General features: G+C 38.1%; 1 protein-coding gene and 1 long non-coding RNA gene across 2 annotated transcripts; one reads left to right on the forward strand and one right to left on the reverse strand.

Annotated features, from left to right (window-relative positions):
- The first annotated feature begins 1,847 nt into the window (after nucleotides 1-1,847).
- LOC117822785 lies at nucleotides 1,848-18,516 on the forward strand. The gene is made up of 4 exons (XR_004633246.1): nucleotides 1,848-1,970; nucleotides 13,311-13,390; nucleotides 17,897-18,113; nucleotides 18,199-18,516. It is a non-coding gene; the product is annotated as an uncharacterized LOC117822785 (long non-coding RNA).
- LOC117822783 (apolipoprotein A-I-like) lies at nucleotides 17,695-18,771 on the reverse strand. The gene is made up of 3 exons (XM_034697693.1): nucleotides 18,656-18,771; nucleotides 18,386-18,536; nucleotides 17,695-18,263 (listed from the first exon to the last, which is right to left on the reverse strand). The coding sequence occupies exons 1-3, from the start codon at nucleotides 18,693-18,695 to the stop codon at nucleotides 17,909-17,911; spliced, it is 546 nt and encodes a 181-aa protein (XP_034553584.1). The 5' UTR covers nucleotides 18,696-18,771; the 3' UTR covers nucleotides 17,695-17,908.
- Between the last annotated feature and the right edge of the window lie 3,104 nt (nucleotides 18,772-21,875).

Below are 21,875 nucleotides of genomic sequence, written 5' to 3' on the forward strand. Positions count from 1 at the left end.
TCTGATCCCTGAGACAGTAAAATGTGTTTGTATAGTTGTTTGTCTCAGTGGTTTAGTTGTACCTGTTTATCGTGAGTCTCCACGGTTGAATGTGGAGCAAACACAGAACAAATTTCACTCAGATCAGGCAGTTCCTGTAGAGGTGGTAATGATGGCTATAATTCTCCACCTGAGCACCCATGGCCATATCTTCAGCCCGTGTTAGAGGTTTTTGAAATGAAGAATGATACCTATCATTTGAAATGTTCTCACTGTTTCCCACTCTGTCCAAACATACAACAATTCACTGTCCAACCTGAGAAAGCCTGTTGAGCTACGTAACATTTGTTTGATTCCAGATGAACATTTCAAACTAAGTTGTCTGTGCTTGGAGTAACTTAGTTGCTGTTTTTATACCATGGTATAGTTTTTTTTAAGATTTCAATTAATGGTTTCTAAATAAACATAATGTAACAGAATGTACTCCTATGTATTCTTGACTGCCATCATGCTTTGTGATAATACAAAGTTTTGAGATATTTTAAAAAGTACTTCAAATACTTAGGTATTTTTAAAAGCAAGTACTTCAGTAACTCAAGTAATAATTTGACAGAGCAACTTTCACTTGTATTGTAGTAATATTTGACCAAGTGGATCTATACTTTGACTCAAGTAATGAAGCTGTGTACTTTGTCCACCACTGGTTCTCACAGAGGGCAGCTGTCTCAGTGACAATTTCTAGTTGTGGCTTGTTAAGCAGCGATTACATTTTTAGTGCCGTTAATAAACTCTGATAAGCTCAGTTGCAATTTGGAACCCATTACATCACAGCCAGTTGTAAAATTGGCCTCTCCGTAAGACCAGCCTGTTATGGTCATGTTATACGTTAGGTTCTTAAAGCTTGTATTTGCACTGGCAGTAATTCAAACATGTCTCCTGGAGGATTTCATGACATGTGAACTTATTAGTACTATGCTGTTTTTTTTCAGTCCGTGTTAAGAACATATATGAGTGGTAGAAAGGTTTTAAATGCCCAGGTCTCAGTTGGTGTTGAATCACTGATAGAATGATGAAATCAAGAGCCAGTTTTTTCAGGGGCTCAGATTGAAAGTAGAGAAAACATTCTTTAACTCTTGTGCAATACTTTGCAAGTTATGTTTTGTATCACAAAGTTTTCCAATAACTGAAACTGGTAATGACTGATCACCCATGACTTATCCTCTATAAGGTTCAGCTCTGACTCCCTAACTGCCCATGTGTAATGACCTTTGCCTTTAAGGACTTGGACCCTTTGTTGTCAATTTCTCTGTTGTGTTACTTTTCATAGAAACCCAACCTTAAACAGGAGCAAAGTTTAAACAAGTTGGCTTGGTCAGATAATTAGTGTGAGAACATGATAACATAAATATGTGACAACCCTGAGAGGTCATCGATGTGCAGAATGATTGTGCCCCGTATCAATACGTTAGAAATCTTAAAGCAAGTGTTTTATTTTCTTTGTGTGAACTGTAATCATGTGGCACTGAGATGAATCAGACAGCTCTGAATATTTAGTTGTCATTTTGAAATGAAGACCTTTGACCCTGGTATTCCACAGTAGGAGATGTTTCACTTCAGGAGGTGTGTCACACACCGAGCAACACTGTAGGTTCAACTTGATAATGAGTCCAGTCTTTGTCAAACACACAAACAAATCAAGATTACAGAATTGATCCCACCATTCTGTGTTAAAAATTGCCATGGAGTGCCATATTGAGGACAATCTTGATCTCTTGTGTAAACAGTCATCTACACTAAGTTGTTTATTTATTTTCAAAAGCACAATTCTATCCATTGTGTTTGTGTTTTGCAGACATGACAGCAGTGGGACAAACAGGTCACAGGCCAGAGCCCTCAAGCCAAAGTACAATGCCTTGTTGTCCTTGACTGAACCACCAGCGCAAAGAATAAGAGGGAGAAGTGAAACAGACAGAAAGAAGAAGAAGCATGAGGTAATACAGTAAAACATCCGTCACAATTATTTGAACAACACAGCTTCCTCATTTTGCTCCTCTACAACAGAGTCAATGTCCCTGTGTCTCAGGCCAGGGTCTTTGTGAGGGCATCTGTGTGAACAAAAGTAACCCCAGTCTGCTGCTGATGATGATGGTGATGATGATGACTAATTGTGTTTTTGGTGAGGTCTGAGTGATCTCACCCCTCACAAGAGGCAAACATGTTTTTAAACGACTCAGCGAGGGTACTGTAGTTAACGTCTGTGGGTGAAAAGTTGTTGAACTGGATGGTTAAGTTCAGAGTGAACTGTTTTATCCCCAATCATCTCTTTCTGAGTCACAGTGGCATCAGCTTAGGAAGAAATGTGCTGACAGAGCCGAAATGCTAAGAGGCCTGTTTGCACATTACAGCATGGTTTTATGCATGAAGCATTTAATGGTGTCTATTTAAACAAGGGTTTAATCTTTGATCAATTGTATTTAGTCTTCTTTGAAACCAGTGCTTGACATTTAAAAAAAAGTGCTTATTTGCTTACTTGTAAGAAGTAAGATGTACGATTGATACTACTTAATGGCTGTTAGATCATTTTAAAAAAGTGAGGATGCTGTAAGCTTATTTAATCTTTCTTATTAAATATTTCTTATTAAATAGCCCCACAAATAACCTTCTGTAAAATAATCGACTCAATGATCGTACACTCTTTTGGGTGGATCAAAATAATTATGAACCAGCATTTGGACTCATTTCCTTAATTATGTTTTCTGACAGCTGATAAGATTAGATAAACTAGGCAGGTTCAAACTGGGTTAAAACTGGAGTGATTATGGCAACCTCAGTTATGTAACTCCTTTAAAACATGAAAAAAAAGCGGTCTTGCCATGCAATACCGCCCCCCAATGTTAAACATTTTAACAAATTGTATTTTCTAGTCACAAACCCAGTCATGAGATTTCTAACTTAGACACACACTGTGAGGGTTTGGACCAGCTTAGTGTCAATGCACGTTCATCACATTTTAAACACAACTCCTTCAAATATTTATCACACATTTCCCTCGGTGTTGCCTTCTTAACTTTCTAAAAGGGATCAAAAGTGAGGAAACACATTTATATACAGTTGTGCTCATAAGTTTAAATACCCTGGCAGAATTTGTGATTTTTTTTTGGCCATTTTTCAGAGAATATGAATGATAAGGGAAAAACTTTTTTTCACTCATGGTTAGTGGTTGGGTGAAGCAATTTATCGTCAAACAACTGTGTTTACTCTTTTTATATCATAATGACATCAGAAACCGCCAAAGAAATCATAAATTCTGCCAGGGTATGTAAACTTATGAGCACAACTGTATATAAATGTATCTGTCTTTCTTCCTGTTTTTTTTTAATCTGCTGTGTGGTTGTAGAACTCTTAAAAATAACATTTTGTTTTTGTTTTAAACTGCTTATGATCAACCAACAGTCAGTTCTCAATAGGATACAGTGACTTTATTAGCTCTATATTTAATTTAATGTAAAAAGTAGGTAATAAATTCTTCAAATTTCAGAAAGTATAGAACTATATCCAATGGCTCTGGTACAAAAGAAAAGAAAAGTGTAGAAAGTAGGAAATTCAGGTCCTTTTTCCAGTGAAGCAGCTATGTAACACACACACACAAACAAACACACACACACACACACACACACACACACACACACACACACACACACACACACACACACACACACACACATTAAGGCATAACAACCTCTAACTTTGCAGATTATAGTATGTAACCAAATATTTGTTCTGTTTAAGTCATATTCAGAAATCTTAGCTGTGTGAGTGTTTAGAGGGTTAACCGTGATTCTTTGACAGTTGGGGGCAGAACGGAGGAATGTTGTTTGCCACTGGGAAAGGCAGCATGGGAGCGAGCTGGCAGCAGGTAAAGAGGCACAAAAGGGGGGGAAAAAAAGAAAAACAAGGTGGAAGCAGGATGTGTTTTTGAACTTCAAGACTTGCAGAGACAATCCTGAACATGCCCTGTACAAGACCTACCACTGGATCTTACGGGGGCGTGGTGGGGCGGATGGGGGTGGGGGATCCTGCACCCAGACATTAGAACAAACAACATAACATTTTACCCCTAAGAGTTTTGTGTGAGAGTTCAGTAACTTTCCTCCTTTCTTAAAATTACTGACATCCTTATATTGGGAAATAGCAGACCATGTGATGCTCATGTTGCGACATGAATATAGAAAGAAGGGACTTTATATGATCACCTGATGGCAATTACTCCTCGAAAGATACTTGTTGCAACCTGTCAGACATCTCTTTATTGGCATCTTTGGAGTTGGTGAATTTAAAAGAGTTTTTTAGTGTGACCTACCTTAGGCAAGGCAAGGCACCTTTATTTATAAAGCACCATTCATACATAGAGCAATTCAAAGTGCTTTACAGAGTTAAAAACAAAAACCAGAACAGTAACAATCAACAAAAACATACAGCAAACACTTCAAACACTCAAATTGTATATGCGGCTAGTTATGTTTGACCTACTCTCTCTCTCTCTCTCTCTCTGTACTTCTGTAACTAAACGTACATAATAAATAGTGTTATTATTTATTTAAATTAGGAAGGATTATTCTAAATAATCAGCCCCCTTCACTGCTCTGAAGTCCGTAACTTGCAGAGTTTTACTGTCCCGCCGGACACAGAATCACAACTGATCTTGTCTTAACCGAAATGAACCTTTGATTATCGATTAATCTCAGAACTTCTTCCCAAGAATTAAGACTCACACATAGAATCTTTTCTGTGTTGAGTCGCAGCCTGAAGCTGGCTCAGACCTCTTGACACCCCTGCAGGGTGCCCAACAGCCCAACATCCAATTGTAGATCCAATATCAGGTACATTCCATAACGCCATACCTTGTCAGAAAATACCCAATTTAAAATATGACATTAAACAAACATAAGCATGAAAACATAAATTATTTTAAAATATAAGATTGAGAAAGAAAGAAAGTAAAATGACTTACGAAACTTCATAAAAAACTCAGTTTGTTAAGAGAAATTAAAAGTTTGTAGTTACAGAAATAAAAATGGGTTTGCATCCATTATTGAGCAGTGTAAGCAGCTAAAAAGAGGAACCATTTTAGTCTGGACTTAACAGTGGTCAGAGTCGGGGCTTGTCCAATACTCTCTGGGAGATTATTCCAGGTCTGTGCTGCATAATAACAAAATGCTGCTTCTCCATGCTACCTTAGCATAGAAGAGGTCACCATTACAGCCTTTAGGATGAAAACAAGAACATTTTAAATATTATGACGTTAACACTAGTGTATATTTACTCCCATGAAAGCCTTGTAGGTTGTTTTTTTAAGCAGCACCAGCAAAACTTCTTGAAGTTAATATAATTATTTACTCTTCCCATCATTCTCAATTGTGAAAACAGCAAGAACAGGCGCAACAAAGACCTTCATTTCTTTGGGGTATGTCTTCCTGCAAGTCCACTTGGCAGCGCTTGTGTTCAGGTGTTGAGGTTGTGCAGCTTATATAGAGAGACAGATCCCAAAGTCCAGGTGCTAGTGCCTTGTTGTCACCTGCTATCCTCTATCACATCTTGTGCCATAAGGTACATATGTACAGGCCCATATTGTACACACTGCACCCATATGCTGAGGGCATAACCCATGTTCCACACTTTTATAATAATAATGTATGATCACAAAGGTTATTGCTATCACACTTTTAAAAACCGTGTTAACAATGCATTGAAATAGAGGAAAAATAATGAACTCATATTTGTTGGTAAAAATAGATTAAACACCACTCGCAAGATTACAGCAAAGACTTTCAGAACTGTTCTCTATATTATATTTAGATTTAGAAAACTGTAATGTCCTCAAAGAGGCCATATGTGGTACAGCACAGCATGCAAACATTAAAAGCACATCAGACACACACAACAAAGATCCAAATAATCCATAGTCGCTGTTTTTACTACTGCAATAAGACTACATCAACAGACATGACAATACTCACAGTAACAGTCAGTGCACTCTCAGCCTGATGCATGTCAACAATCATAAACCAACAAGCATACTAAAAATAAATTAAATAATGCTGGGTGTACTGTACATACTCTCATACCTATAGTAGACAACCTCAGTCCCTGTATTTCTGCTGACTCATGGTAGTGATTCTAAAGAAGATACGAAGATGTAGCGAGCAAGTCTTCCTCTGACTGGTTGCACTAATACCAACCATTCAGTCCTCTTTTGTTTTAATAATAGTTTGGATGTGTAATTTGGGTGCAAGCTCAGAAGATTTTTTGAAAACATCTCGTATAATTTATTTCATGAAGTGCTTCTTATGGCCCAATTTTACATCCTGTGCAAAATGACTCAGTGTTCAACACGAGGGTCATTACTGTTTCTCTCCAAACTCGGTTGAAATTCAAGCCAAGCTTCAATGTTATGCAAATACCGGAAAACGCTTACATTCGTGCCCATCGGTGTGTGAGGCGTGATCAGGCGAAGTCTCTGTGCTTTGCTGTCTTTAGGATGCAGAGAGTCAACACAGGTTTGAAATTCAACCAGAATTTTGAAAATGACAAAACTGACTCTAGCATTGTTTTTCCTTTTACTTTATTTACATTACAAAGAGAGAGAACACAACGGGTGGTCACAGACCAGCACTCAATACTTATCATTTATCAGCTTTTAATACTTTGAATATATCAGAAGAATTTGGCTACTTTCAAAACATGGGCTGGTGGTGTCAAATGTCTTGGGTTAAGATAATTCAGTTTCTTTAAGATGTTTGTGTCTGTCCTGTTGACTCATCTGGTTTTGGCATATAGGATTCGTACTGGGTGAGAAGATGAGCTTGGATGTCCTCGGCCAAGGGGTTCAGCTTTTCCATCAGTTCATTGATGTAAGGTGAAGCCATATCTTGCACCAGCTGGGCTCTCTGAATCAGCTCACCTGCCATATTCTCTAGCACAGGAGCCACCATCTCAGCCAAGGGCTCATAGTGGTTTTTGAGCATGTAGTTATTTACTTTATATGCCAGTCTTGCAGCCGCGTCAATAGATGTTCTGATTATTCTATTCGTTTCAGGGGAAAGATTTGTATGGACTTCGTCTGCAAATGAATCGAAAGCATTGACACCCTCTTCTAGATGTGTACTAAAAACAAAGAATAGTTTCTTCACATTATATACAGAACATTACATACATTATAAATTATTATCAAGTGTGTGTATGACCTACATTGCATCACGTCCATACTCAGACTTCTTGAGATTCCTGTAGATGTCATGAGCTGCCTTGCTGTTTATTTCAAAAATGTCCCAGAGTGCGACAAACAGCACCTCCAGCTTCGACTTTGGTTGGCCAGCATTCATGCGGATGGCATTACAGCCTGTGAGAAAAACCCACGTATAAATATAAAACATTCATACGGATGAATATTTACTCCTCAGCAAGCACTGTCGGTCATTTCTTTACCATACCAGTAACACTTTTTCAAGTTTCCTTATAGGATAGTGTATTTTTTCCATCATACTCACCAGTGAAAATAACAAGGACAAGCACAACAAGGACCTTCATGGCGCCGAGGTAGTCTTACTTTGTAAGTCCGCTTGGCATGCCTTGTGTTCAGGTGGTGAGATTCTGCAGCTTATATAGCGATGCTGTCAGTGAGGAGCCCAAAGTCCAGGTGCTGGTGCCTCTCTCTGTCACCTGGCCTGACCCTGCTCTTCAAACTGACATCTCGTGGCAGACAGTGCCCACGCACAGACCACAACTGTGAATATTACACTCTGGAGTTTCATATTAATGCTGTACAGCCATAAAGTTCTTTGCATGGCACTTATGAAAGATACATAGACAAAGTGCTTTACATACCATAAGGATGCTAGGATGAAATACACAACTCTAAATATGAGAAAAAAAGAAATACAAGAATCACAATAAAGTATTTTAAAAGTGATCTCAAAGAATACAGAGATGAGGCAAGCCAGAGTTTTCAAACAGGTTCTTCCATGACCAAGGAATCACTGAAAAATGTAGGTCCCCTTTCTTAGTTAAAACTTATGAACAAAGAACAGTTTTTTGCCGGAGAGCTTCAGTCTGCTCACTGATTGGTACAATTACAGCAGTTTTCCATTCTAGAACATCATGTGCATGTATAGGCACCAAAGCACTCAAGGTCTCCTTACAAGGCAGAGTTCCAAAAACAACAGCAATATAAAATTACTCTGATAAAATCAACAAGACATAATACAGTGTAGATATAATAGATAATAAAAAGACTGTATCTAGTATGCACACTGTAGCAATAACAGTCATCATCATGTCGAAACTGTCACCATGTCCAGATATTTAAATGATTATATGCTGTTGTTCCTCATGCTTAAATGCTTCTAAACAGGTTCTCTCGAAGGCTCTAATCATTTCTGATTTAAAGAATTGTTTTCTGGTTTCTAAAATGTTTTTTTTATTTGGTCAGCATAATCACCTAGGAAAACAGCAAGGATGAATACAACAACAACTTGAGGAGTTTATCTCACATATCCAGTTGGCAGGGCTTGTGTTCAGGCAGAGAGATTCTTTATTGATTCCAAGAGGAAAAACTATTTATTTAATGAACTATTTGTAAAGCACCAACATAACCCAGAGTAACTCAGTGCTTAACTGAACATAAAAATAAAAATAAAAAAGACAGACGATAATGTTTGAGTAGAACAGGAAAAAAACAGAATAAGAGAGGAGACAACTTAAAATAATAAATGATCAAACACCACATACCAGCATATAATTATTAAAATAAAGCCTTAGTTTATTTAACTCATTTTCAGGACCAGGTCATGAAGTACACAAAAAGTAGTAAGAAACACAATAAAATCACTCCTTTAAGAAATAGCAAGCCAATGGTAAGACAATAAAACAGGAGTTTTGCTCAATAGTTTGTTCATGTTTTGTGTCTGATTGTGGAGATAAGCTATTGGCAGGTATTGAGAAGTTGGCTCATGACATACAGATTCAAAGTTCACATCCTACAAGGCAGCTTTGTTAACAGAGTTAGCGTAGGGAGCTCTTTAAATTGACAAAATACGTTGTGCATAATGACACTAGACCATCTTCACTGGCTTGGAAAAATGTGCTTGCATGGGCAGAGGTTGTGTATTGCACAGCCACTGCTTGACCAACTCAACGTCTACTTATGACAACAATAGTAATGTCAAAATAGCATTAACAGACTTTATATAGAGATGTATAATCTTCATAGGTCATCTTCCTGTAGTGGAATTGTTATCTTGAACACCGGATAGTTTGAGCAAGACATACAATTTCCCAATAAATTTGATGGGGTGGCTGTGGTTGGGTGGCAGAGTTGGTTGTCTCTCAATGGGAAGGTTGGGGGTTTGATCTGAGGTCCCCCAACACATTATAACAATTATATGTCTTAGGATCAGAGCAGGATACTGTTTCATTATAAAAAGTGTGTTTCGTTGCTGTTGACTTATCTGGGTTTGACAAAGGAGTCGTACAGGGTGTCAACACGCGATTGAGCAACCTCTACCAAGGGTCCAGCTTTTTCTTCAGTTCCGTGACAAAAGGGGAGACCATATCTTGAGCCAGCTGGGCTTTCTGAATCAGCTCACTTGCCACTTTCTCTAGTACAGGTTCCAGCCTCTCACCCATGGACTCTACATGGTTCTCAACCTTGGTCCAGTTCACTTTTGATAGCAGGTTCGTTCCTGCGCCATGAGCTTTGTTGACCACTGTCTTGACCTCAGTAGGAATGTTTTCAAAGACTGTGTCTGCAAACCCGCTGCCAGCATTCACACCTTGTTCTAGATGTGCACTTTAAAAAACAAATAGATTGTACATTATATACATCATTTACATTATAAAATATAAACGTTTGTCTGTATGACCTACATTACATCCTGTCCAATCTTAGTCTGCCTGAATTTCTCAGAGGTGTCCTCAGCTAACTGGGTGGCTATCACAATCTTGTCCCAGATTGTCTCGATGAGCATGTCCAGGTTCGGTGTGGGCTCATCAGCATACAAGAGGCCAGCATTACAGCCTGTTAGATGAACACAAAATAAATAAACATTCATACTGATGCATCAATTAGCAATGTCAGTCACTTCTTTACCATACCAGTAAAAAAATTTCAAGTTTCCTTAAAGGGTAATGTATTTTTTCCATTATACTCACCAGTGAAAACAGCAAGGACAAGCACAACAAGGACCTTCATGGCTCCGAGGTAGTCTTACTTTGTAAGTCCGCTTGGCATGCCTTGTGTTCAGGTGGTGAGATTCTGCAGCTTATATAGCGATGCTGTCAGTGAGGAGCCCAAAGTCCAGGTGCTGGTGCCTCTCTCTGTAACCTGGCCTGACCCTGCTCTTCAAACTGACATCTAGTGCCATACAGTGCCCACGCACAGACCACAACTGTGAATATTACACTCTGGAGTTTCATATCAATGATGTGCAGTCAAAGTTTTTTTGCATGGCACCTACGTAAGTCAGGGAGGCAAAATGCTTTACATAACATAAGAACGCTTGGATGAAATACAACACACTCAATGAGTAAACAGAGGATATACAAATAAGAAATTAGACAATATTAACATTTGATAAATAAAAGTTTTAAAAAATAATTACTGTAAACTATTCCAAAAGGATCACATATTGAAATTGCTCTGCTGTGCTTTTTGTGCACTTTGTAATTGGGAAAGTATCTTTTTCTCTTTTGCAAAGGGTTGAGCATGCACAAAGCTGTGCAATCCTTTTGTGGATCACGCCCTCAGCTACTTCAGAGTTTATGTGAAGTTAATTTGACATTCTTTTTTTCTGCTTTGGTGCGAAATCTGTACAACTTGAGAAGCTTGAATAGGCTCCAGGTTTTATTATGAGAATGGATTGTTTCTTCTCAACATAACAGTACAATTAAATGTCTTGATATAATGAGAACAACTTTAGTATTAGTATCTCACCACAAGTGACTCCACAACTCAGTGTGGAGTGGGGTAAACATATCACCAACAGACACAATAAAATATCTTCCAAATATAAATAAATAACATTTCCAGATTAATCCCACATATACCAACAATGGTTTAAAATTCAACCAGAATTTTGAAAATGACAAAACTGACTCTAGCATTGTTTTTCCTTTTACTTTATTTACATTACAAAGAGAGAGAACACAATGGGTGGTCACAGACCAGCACTCAATACTTATCATTTATCAGCTTTTAATACTTTGAATATATCACAAGACTTTTGCTACTTTCAAAACAGAATGACTGGTGGTGTCATATTCTCAACAACATATAAATGTCTTGGGTTAAGAGAATTATGTTTTTTCTTTAAGATGTTTGTGTCTGTCCTGTTGACTCATCTGGTTTCGGCATATAGGACTCGTACTGGGTGAGAAGACGAGCTTGGACGTCCTGGGCCAAGGGGTTCAGCTTTTCCATCAGTTCATTGATGTAAGGTGAAGCCATATCTTGCACCAGCTGGGCTCTCTGAATCAGCTCACCTGCCATATTCTCTAGCACAGGAGCCACCCTCTCAGCCAAGGGCTCATAGTGGTTTTTGACCATGTAGTGACTCACTTTAAATGCCAGGTTTATACTTGCGTCAATAGATGTTCTGATTATTCTCTTGGTTTCAGGAGGAAGATTTGTAAAGACTTTGTCTGCAGATGTGCAGACAGCATTGACACCCTCTTCTAGATGTGTACTAAAAACAAAGAATATTTTTTTCACATTATATACAGAACATTACATACATCATAAATTATTATCAAGTGTGTGTATGACCTACATTGCATCACGTCCATACTCAGAGTTCTTGAGATTCCTGTAGATGTCATGAGCTGCCTTGCTGTTTATTTCAAAAATGTCCCAGAATGTGACATACAGCACCTCCAGCTTTGACTTTGGTTGGCCAGCATTCATGTGGATGGCATTACAGCCTGTGAGAAAAACACACGTATAAATATTAAACATTCATACAGATGAATATTTACTCCTCAGCAAGCAATGTCGGTCATTTCATACCATACCAGTAACACTTTTTCAATTTTCCCTAAAGGAGAATGTATTTTTTCCATCATACTCACCAGTGAAAACAACAAGGACAAGCATAACAAGGACCTTCATGGCTCCGAGGTAGTCTTACTTTGTAAGTCCGCTTGGCATGCCTTGTGTTCAGGTGGTGAGATTCTGCAGCTTATATAGCGATGCTGTCAGTGAGGAGCCCAAAGTCCAGGTGCTGGTGCCTCTCTCTGTAACCTGGCCTGACCCTGCTCTTCAAACTGACATCTCGTGCCATACAGTGCCCACGCACAGACCACAACTGTGAATATTACACTCTGGAGTTTCATATCAATGATGTGCAGTCAAAGTTTTTTGCATGGCACCTACGTAAGTCAGGGTGGCAAAGTGCTTTACATAACATAAGAACGCTCGGATGAAATACAACACACTCAATGAGTAAACAGAAGATATACAAATAAGAAATTAGACAATATTAACATTTGATAAATGAAAAAGTTTAAAAAATAATTACTGTAAACTATTCCAAAAGGATCACATATTGAAATTGCTCTGCTGTGCTTTTTGTGCACTTTGTAATTGGGAAAGTATCTTTTTCTCTTTTGCAAAGGGTTGAGCATGCACAAAGCTGTGCAATCCTTTTGTGGATCACGCCCTCAGCTACTTCAGAGTTTATGTGAAGTTAATTTGACATTCTTTTTTTTCTGCTTTGGTGCGAAATCTGTACAACTTGAGAAGCTTGAATAGGCTCCATGTTTTATTATGAGAATGGATTGTTTCTTCTCAACATAACAGTACAATTAAATGTCTTGATATAATGAGAACAACTTTAGTATTAGTATCTCACCACAAGTGACTCCACAACTCAGTGTGGAGTGGGGTAAACATATCACCAACAGACACAATAAAATATCTTCCAAATATAAATAAATAACATTTCCAGATTAATCCCACATATACCAACAATGGTTTAAAATTCAACCAGAATTTTGAAAATGACAAAACTGACTCTAGCATTGTTTTTCCTTTTACTTTATTTACATTACAAAGAGAGAGAACACAATGGGTGGTCACAGACCAGCACTCAATACTTATCATTTATCAGCTTTTAATACTTTGAATATATCACAAGACTTTTGCTACTTTCAAAACAGATGGACTGGTGGTGTCATATTCTTAACAACATATAAATGTCTTGGGTTAAGATAATTCTGGGTTATTTCTTTAAGATGTTTGTGTCTGTCCTGTTGACTCATCTGGTTTTGGCATATAGGATTCGTACTGGGTGAGAAGACGAGCTTGGACGTCCTGGGCCAAGGGGTCCAGCTTTTCCATCAGATCAGTGACATAAGGGTAGGTCATATCTTGCACCAGCTGGGCTCTCTGAATCAGCTCACCCGCCACATTCTCTAGCACAGGAGCCACCCTCTCAGCCAAGGGCTCAAGCTTCTCCTTTACAACGTTCCAATTCAAATATAATGACAGATTGTAACTGGCATCAATAAATATTCCGATTATTTCCTTGACTTCGTTTGGAAGATTTCTAATGGTTTCATCTGCAAACCTGCCAGCAGCATCTGCATCCTCTTCTAGATGTTTACTAAAAAAGAAAGTATGCTTTACATTATATACTGTATATCATTTACATCATGAACTATTACCAATACTCTGTTTGACTTACATTACTTCATATCCGATCTCAGTCTTCCTGAAATTCCAGTAGATTCTATCAGCTGCCTTGCTGGTTATCACAAAAAAGTTCCAGAGTGTATCAGTCAGCACATCCAGCTTTGGCTTTGGGTTTTCAGCATACACGAGGTTGGCATTACAACCTGTTAGATAAACACATATTTATATATTAAACATTTTGGGCGCAGTTGGCCTAGCGGTCTAAGCGAGTGCCTAATATACAGAGGCTATAGCTCTCTTCCCGGCAGTTGCAGGTTTGCAGGTTGGACTACTGGCCTCTACCATTCACTGAATGCCTTCCCCCAATCTCTGCTCCCCAAATTTCCTGTCTCTCTGGTTTTTCCAATCCATTAAAGGCAAACATGCAAAAAACATAAATTAAAACAATAAATAGATACACAAAAATGAAACATACAAGTGCATATGTAATCCTCTGCCAGCAATGTCGGTCATTTCTTAGCATACCATTTAACCTTTTCAAGTTTCCTGAAATTATAATGTATTTTTTCCATCATACTCACCAGTGAAAACTGCAAGGACAAGCACAACAAGGACCTTCATGGAGCCGAGGTAGTTTTACTTTGTAAGTCCGCTTGGCAGGCCTTGTGTTCAGGTGGTGAGATTCTGCAGCTTATATAGCGATGCTGTCAGTGAGGAGCCCAAAGTCCAGGTGCTGGTGCCTCTCTCTGTCACCTGGCCTGACCCTGCTCTTCAAACTGACATCTCGTGGCAGACAGTGCCCACGCACAGACCACAACTGTGAATATTACACTCTGGAGTTTCATATTAATGCTGTACAACCATAAAGTTCTTTCTATGGCACTTATGAAAGATATATAGACAAAGTGCTTTACATACCATAAGGATGCTAGGATGAAATACACAACTCTAAATCTGAGAAAAAAATAAATACAAGAATCACAATAAAGTATTTTAAAAGTGGTCTCAAAGAATACAGAGATGAGGCAAGCCAGAGTTTTCCAACAGGTTCTTCCATGACCAAGGAATCACTGAAAAATGTAGGTCCCCTTTCTTAGTTAAAACTTATGAACAAAGAACATTTTTTTGCCAGAGAGCTTCAGTCTGCTCACTGATTGGTACAATTACAGCAGTTTTCCATTCTAGAACATCATGTGCCATAAAAGTAATCACCAAAACTCTAAAACTGAGCTTTAAACAAATGGGTAGGTACCTTAGGGTCACTTAAACAGGAGTAGTTTTTATTTTGTGTAACAAATCTTACAGCTGAGTGGTGTTGTGTTCAGAGTCTACTTATTGATTTATATCTGTTAAAAGGTGTTAAAAGACTTTTAAAGAAGCAATGAGGCAACAGAAGAATTTAGAAAAAGTTTGTTTTCCATGATCACATGTAGGTCTTGTTGTTTTCTAGCTTTACAGTTAATTCGTTTTATTTTGAAATGCAAACTGTGCTGTTTTCTTATGCCCTTTTTTTAAGTGACACATTAAGAATCCTTAGACCTATCCAACACTCTGACATCATGACATAGGTCTTGAGATCAGAAAATACTGTCTCATTTGATGCACTTTGTTTCATTTCTGCATCAAGTTGAGGTTAGCTTAGTTGGTGTTAACAAAGGAGTCGTAGAGGGTTTGAAAACGAGCCTTAATGTCCTGTGCCAAGGGGTCCAGCTTTTCCTTCAGTTTATCAACATATGGAGCAGTCATATCTGTCACCTGCTGGGCTCTCAGTGTCAAGTCGCTTGAAATCTTCTCTGCCAGAGGAGCCATTGTCTCAACAATGGGATCAAGCTGTTTCTCGATAGTGCTCATCGTTTTGTCTGCTGTCAGTGCAATGCCGTAAAATACTCCCCCAATTTCATGCCGGACTCCTCGAGGGACCTGCTTCCATAATGCTTCACCATACATGCCGGCCACATTGGCACCCTCTCCTAGACGGGCACTAAATATAGGAATGAACCAGAAGAAAAGTCATTATTCCCTGTTCTTGTTTGGAGGACTGCTTATCAGTGAAGTCCATCCAGATCACATTATAAATGTGTTACGTGATCAACCTACCTCAGACCCTGTCCAAACTCAGTCTGCTGGAACTTTTCAACAGTCTCATCAGTTGTCTGTTTGGCTACATTGACATAATCCCAGAATGTATCAGTCAGCTCGTCCAGCTTTGTCTTGGGTTGATCAGCATAGAGGAGGCTGGCATTACAGCCTGTTTTTTTAAAAACAAGAACAGTTGACATATTGAAACATTAAAAGATTTCATTTGTTCTCCAAGAAGAAATTTTCCATGTTACAAAAAAAAAAAAGGGTTTCTTTAATCTGTCAAACTTACCAGTGAAAGCAGCAAGGACAAGAACGACAAGGACCTTCATGGCTCGAAGGTAGAGTGTGTCACAAGTCCACTAGGCAGCGCTTGTGTTCAGGTGGTGCAATTCTGCAGCTTATATAGCATGACAGTCAGTAAATATCCCAAAGTCCAGATATCAGTGCCTTGCTGTCACCTGGCATCACCCTGCTGTCCTTGCTGGCATCTTGTGTGCACATACACATACATAGGACCGCATTGTACATATGGCATATGATTTTGCTAAGCATTTATGAGAGCTATCATTACAGAGTTCTTTTTCAAACCTGACAACACATGAAAATGGAAAATGGAAAATGGATTCGGAAATAGAAAAGGATAGTAGCATAAAAGAGGTCAACAGACTCTTCGATATAGGGTTCATTCAAAAACTAAATAATTGAATATAATAAGTCCCTTTGTACTAGGGAATTGTGAGTATTATTATCGAGGGACATTGCAAAAAGAAAAAAGAAAAAGACACTGTAATTGGACAGAACAGTCTTTATAATAATAATAATAATAATACTAATAATAATAATAATAATAATAATAATACTAATAATAATAATAATAATAATAATAATAATATCATAGTTATATACAGCCCTTTTTAAGAAAAGTGTTTACAAAATACTTTGATAGACAAATCATTGCAGAATGTCAGAAGACTGACAAAATAAACATTCAACAGACTGAGAGAAGTGAAGAAAATTAGAACAATGCCAGAACAAAATACAACGCAAAAGCGCAAAAAAAATCCTTTAAAACTAAGACCATTACAATAATAAATGAATAAATAACTAATAATACAATTTATAATTAATTAATTTAAGGTTATGTTTAAAAGATAAGAGTAAATCAAACTAAGGGTGGTGCCCGTAACTCCCACCCAGGTCTGGAGACGTTCCATTAAAATATCACGATCAACTGTATCTAATGCCGCATTCTCTATCTGTAAAGATTAAAACAGCCCTCTGTCCTATGTCAGCAGCTACAAGAATGCTGTTAGCTACTTTGAGGAGAAGAGTCTTAGTACTGCTTAATGCTGTAAACCCAGACTGGAACTTTTCAAATATTATATTTTAAATGATAAAGGCTAAAATCTGGTTTTAAAGTACTTTCTCTCAAACTTTGGATACATATGGGAGTTTGGCTTAGAAAAGGACAACACTTTTCCATTCTAGACCATCATGTGCTGTACAAGTAATCACCAAAACTCTAAAACTGACCTTTAAACAAATGGGTAGGTACCTTAGGGTCACTTAAACAGGAGTAGTTTTTATTTTGTGTAAAGAATCTTACAGCTGAGTGTTGTTGTGTTCAGAGCATACTTATTGATTTATATCTGTTAAAAGGTGTTAAAAGACTTTCACAGAAGCCATGAGGCAACAGAAGAATTTAGAAAAAGTTTGTTTTCCATGATCACATGTAGGTCTTGTTGTTTTCTAGCTTTACAGTTAATTCGTTTTATTTTGAAATGCAAACTGTGCGGTTGTCTTATGCCCTTTCTTTAAGTGACACATTAAGAATCCTTAGACCTATCCAACACTCTGACATCATCACCCCCCCACCCACCCCACCCCCCCACCCCCCAAAAAAACAGACTCACTAGTGTTTTATTTTATTTTTTTCTTTACTTCCATGATATAGGGTGAGAACTCAGTGTGTGGTCACAGACCAACACTCAACATATTCATCATCTTTTTAATATTTGACATATGTCCAAAGCTGTGTTCCACAGTTGTTACAGGAAAGCTGGTGATGTTGTACACTTACACATGAATAGGTCTTGAGATCAGAAAATACTGTTTCATTTGATGCACTTTGTTTCATTTCTGCGTCAGGTGGAGTGAAGCTTAATTGGTGTTAACGAAGGAGTCGTAGAGGGTTTGAAAACGAGCCTTGATGTCCTGGGCCAAGGGGTCCAGCTTTTCCTTCAGCTTTTCAACGTATGGAGCAGTCGTATCTTTCACCTGCTGGGCTCTCAGCGTCAAGTCGCTTGAAATCTTCTCTGCCAGAGGAGCCATCCTATCAACAATGGGATCAAGCTTTTTCTTGAAGGTAGTCATCTTGCGTTCTGCTGTCAATGCAAGCCCGTAAGGCATCATAATGACATACACTTCGATTGTTTCCCTCACATTTTTAGGGACCTGCGTCCAGAATGCTTCACCATACGTGCTGGCCACTTTGGCACCCTCTTCTAGACGGGCACTGAACATAGGAATGAACCAGAAGATAAGAATCAGTCATTATTCCCTGTTCTTGTTTGGAGGACTGCTTATCAGTGAAGTCCATCCAGATCACATTATAAATGTGTTACGTGATCAACCTACCTCAGATCCTGTCCAAACTCAGTCTGCTGGAACTTTTCAACAGTCTCATCAGTCGTCTGTTTGGCTACATTGACATAATCCCAGAATGTATCAGTCAGCTCGTCCAGCTTTGTCTTGGGTTGATCAGCATAGAGGAGGCTGGCATTACAGCCTGTTTTTTAAAAACAAGAACAGTTGACATATTGAAACATTAAAAGATTTCATTTGTTCTCCAAGAAGAAATTTTCCATGTTACCAACAAAAACAATTTCTTTACTCTGTCAAACTTACCAGTGAAAGCAGCAAGGACAAGAACGACAAGGACCTTCATGGCTCTAAGGTAGAGTATCTCACAAGTCCACTTGGCAGCGCTTGTGTTCAGGTGGTGCAATTCTGCAGCTTATATAGCATGACAGTCAGTAAAAATCCCAAAGTCCAGATATCAGTGCCTTGCTGTCACCTGGCATCACCCTGCTGTCCTCGCTGGCATCTTGTGTGCACATACACACACATAGGACCGCATTGTACATATTGCATATTATTTGCTATGCATTTATGAGAGCTAACATTATAGAGTTTTTTTTCAAACCTGACAACGAATGGCAATAGAAATGGAATGGGAAATAGAAAAGGATGGTAGCATAAACGAGGTCAACCGACTCCTTGATATAGGGTTCATTCAAAAACTATATAACTGAAGGTCCCTTTGTGGCAGGGAATTGTTAGTTGTAATTATTAAGGGATATTGCAAAAACAAAAAAGGAAAAAGACTCTGTAATTTGACAGACCAGTCTTAATAACTATAATAATAATAATAATAATAATAATAATAATAATAATAATAATAATAATAATAATAATAATAATAATAATAATAATAATAATAATGATAATAATAATAATAATAGTAATAGTAATAGTAATAATAATAATAAAAATAATAACAATAATAATAATAATAATAATAACAATAACAACAACAACAATAATAATAATAATAATAATGGTAATGGTCATATTAGTAATAATAAAAATCGTTATCTATACAGCACTCTATAAGACAAATGTTTACAAAATTCTTTGACACACAACTCATGGTACAAACTCAAGAGAATGACAAAATAAACCTTACCAGACAGAGAGAAGTTAAGAAAATTCTAACAATGCCAGAACAAAGTAAATGAAAAAAGGGCAAAAAACGCAAAGTTAAGAGCACTGGAAAAAAGTTGGAAAAAAAGGAAAGAATAATAATAGAATAAATTAAATAAATCAAATTAATTCAGTTAACTTAGAATGCAATTAAAAGGGGAAATCACATAAAATCAAGTCTCTAAAAGTAAGTTTAAGGAAGTGGCTTAAAAGATGTCACCGATTCTGTGAGCCTTATCTTCTCAGGGAGGTCGTCCCAAAGTCGAGGGACCCTGATGGAGAAAGCACGATCCCCTTTCCATTTTAGCCTTGACTTTGGAATTGCCAGAAGAGCCCCACCTGAGGATCTAAAGCTGCAAGATGGCTCAGATGGCTTCAACATTTCTATAATGTAACTAGGGGCAAGACCCGAACAAGCTTAAAAAGTGATCAGTAAAATCTTTTAAGCAATTCTCAAATGCACACCAAGCCAGTGGATAGAAGCAAGGATAGGAGTGATGTGATGTTGTCAGTTAAAACCAGCAGGAAGCCGAGCTGCTGTGTTCTGGATCAATTGGAGACGAGGGGGATTTTATGGGCAATACCAGAGAGGGGGGAGTTACAGCAGTCTAATCAGGAAAAGATGAATGCATGAACAACTTTTTCCAAGTCTGTTTGTGACAGAACTGATTTGATTTTGGACTTGTATCTTAAGTGAAGGAAGCAGGACTGGTGGACAGTTTTCTAAATGTGGTGATCAAAGGTAATGTCTGAATCAGAAATGACTCCTAGGTTCCCTGCAGTTGGTGTGATGTTTGCTGACAACGGACCAAGGGAGCTTTCAGTCTTAGTAATGTGTGAGTCCAGATAGTTGAAGAGTAGGATTTGGTGTGTGGAGTCATTGAGCTCTAGAAAACTTTGGGCCATCCAACATTTAATATCCTTGAGACAGCTAGAAACAACAGCTAAGCTTTTTTGGTCACGAGATCTCAGTGGTAGCTATATCTGTGTGCCATCTGTATAATGATGGAATGATAGATTGTGATGTTGGATGATTTTACCAAGTGGAAGCATATGTATGGAAAATAAAAGTGGACCAAAAGTTACAGTCCTTTATCAACAAACATTGTTTATACCCATCTCTGGGGTGGTTGAAAATAGAGTAATGCATGTTTTAAACTGGCTTATATCAATTAAGCCACTTATTATGTAAGTGTAGAGAAACCATGTTTGGGTTTGCATGATCACATGTAAGTCACATTGTTTTCTAGTTTTACAGTTGATTATTTTTCTTTTGAAATGCCAGATGTTCTGTTGTTTTTTTACCCTTCTTTGCAAGTGACAGATTAAGAATCCTCAGACCTTACCAACACCAAGACATCATAAGTCATTTGAATAATTAAAAACAATAACAGACTCTCTAGTTTGTGATTTTTTTTTACTTTATTTCCATGATATAGGGTGAGAACTCAGTGTGTGGTCACAGACCAACACTCAACATATTCATCATCTTTTTAATATTTGACATATGTCCAAAGATGTGTTCCACTGTTGTTACAGGAAAGCTGGTGATGTTGTACACTTACACATGAATAGGTCTTGAGATCAGAAAATACTGTTTCATTCGATGCACTTTGTTTCATTTCTGCGTCAGGTTGAGTGAAGCTTAGTTGGTGTTAACAAAGGAGTCGTAGAGGGTTTGAAAACGAGCCTTGATGTCCTGGGCCAAGGGGTCCAGCTTTTCCTTCAGCTTTTCAACATATGGAGCAGTCATATCTGTCACCTGCTGTGCTCTCTGCGTCAAGTCGCTTGAAATCTTCTCTGCTAGAGGAGCCATCCTATCAACAATGGGATCAAGCTTCTTCTTGATAGTGCTCATCGTGTCTTCTGCTGACAATGCAAGCCCGTAAGAGACTCCCCCAATTTGATGCTGGAAATCTTGAGGGATCAGCTTCCAGAATGCTTCACCATACTTGCCGGCCGCATCTGCACTCTTTTCTAGACGGGCACTGAACATAGAAATGATCCAGAAGATAAGAATCAGTCATTATTCCCTATTCTTGTTTGGAGGACTGCTTATCAGTGAAGTCCTTCCAGATCACATTATAAATGTGTTACGTGATCAACCTACCTCAGATCCTGTCCAAACTCAGTCTGCTTGAACTTTTCAACAGTCTCATCAGTCGTCTGTTTGGCTGCAGCAGCATAATCTAAGAATGTATCAGTCAGCTCGTCCAGTTTTGTCTTGGGTTGATCAGCATAGAAGAGGCTGGCATTACAGCCTGTTTTTGAAACACAAGAGCAGTTGACATATTGAAACATTAAAAGATTTCATTTGTTCCCCATGAAGTAATTTTCCATGTTACAAAAAAACTATTTATTT

Source organism: Notolabrus celidotus, chromosome 12, assembly GCF_009762535.1.
Source record: "Notolabrus celidotus isolate fNotCel1 chromosome 12, fNotCel1.pri, whole genome shotgun sequence".
NCBI lineage: Eukaryota > Metazoa > Chordata > Actinopteri > Labriformes > Labridae > Notolabrus > Notolabrus celidotus.

What these genes read in the sequence shown, in the direction of transcription:
- LOC117822783 (XM_034697693.1), bottom strand. Translation starts at nt 18,695, where the DNA reads ATGAAGGTCCTTGTCGTTCTTGTCCTTGCTGCTTTCACTG. An exon ending in TGTCCTTGCTGCTTTCACTG is followed by an intron (nt 18,537 to 18,655) that starts GTAAGTTTGACA and finishes TTTAAAAAACAG; the next exon opens with GCTGTAATGCCAGCCTCCTC. An exon ending in GAGTTTGGACAGGATCTGAG is followed by an intron (nt 18,264 to 18,385) that starts GTAGGTTGATCA and finishes TCCTATGTTCAG; the next exon opens with TGCCCGTCTAGAAGAGGGTG.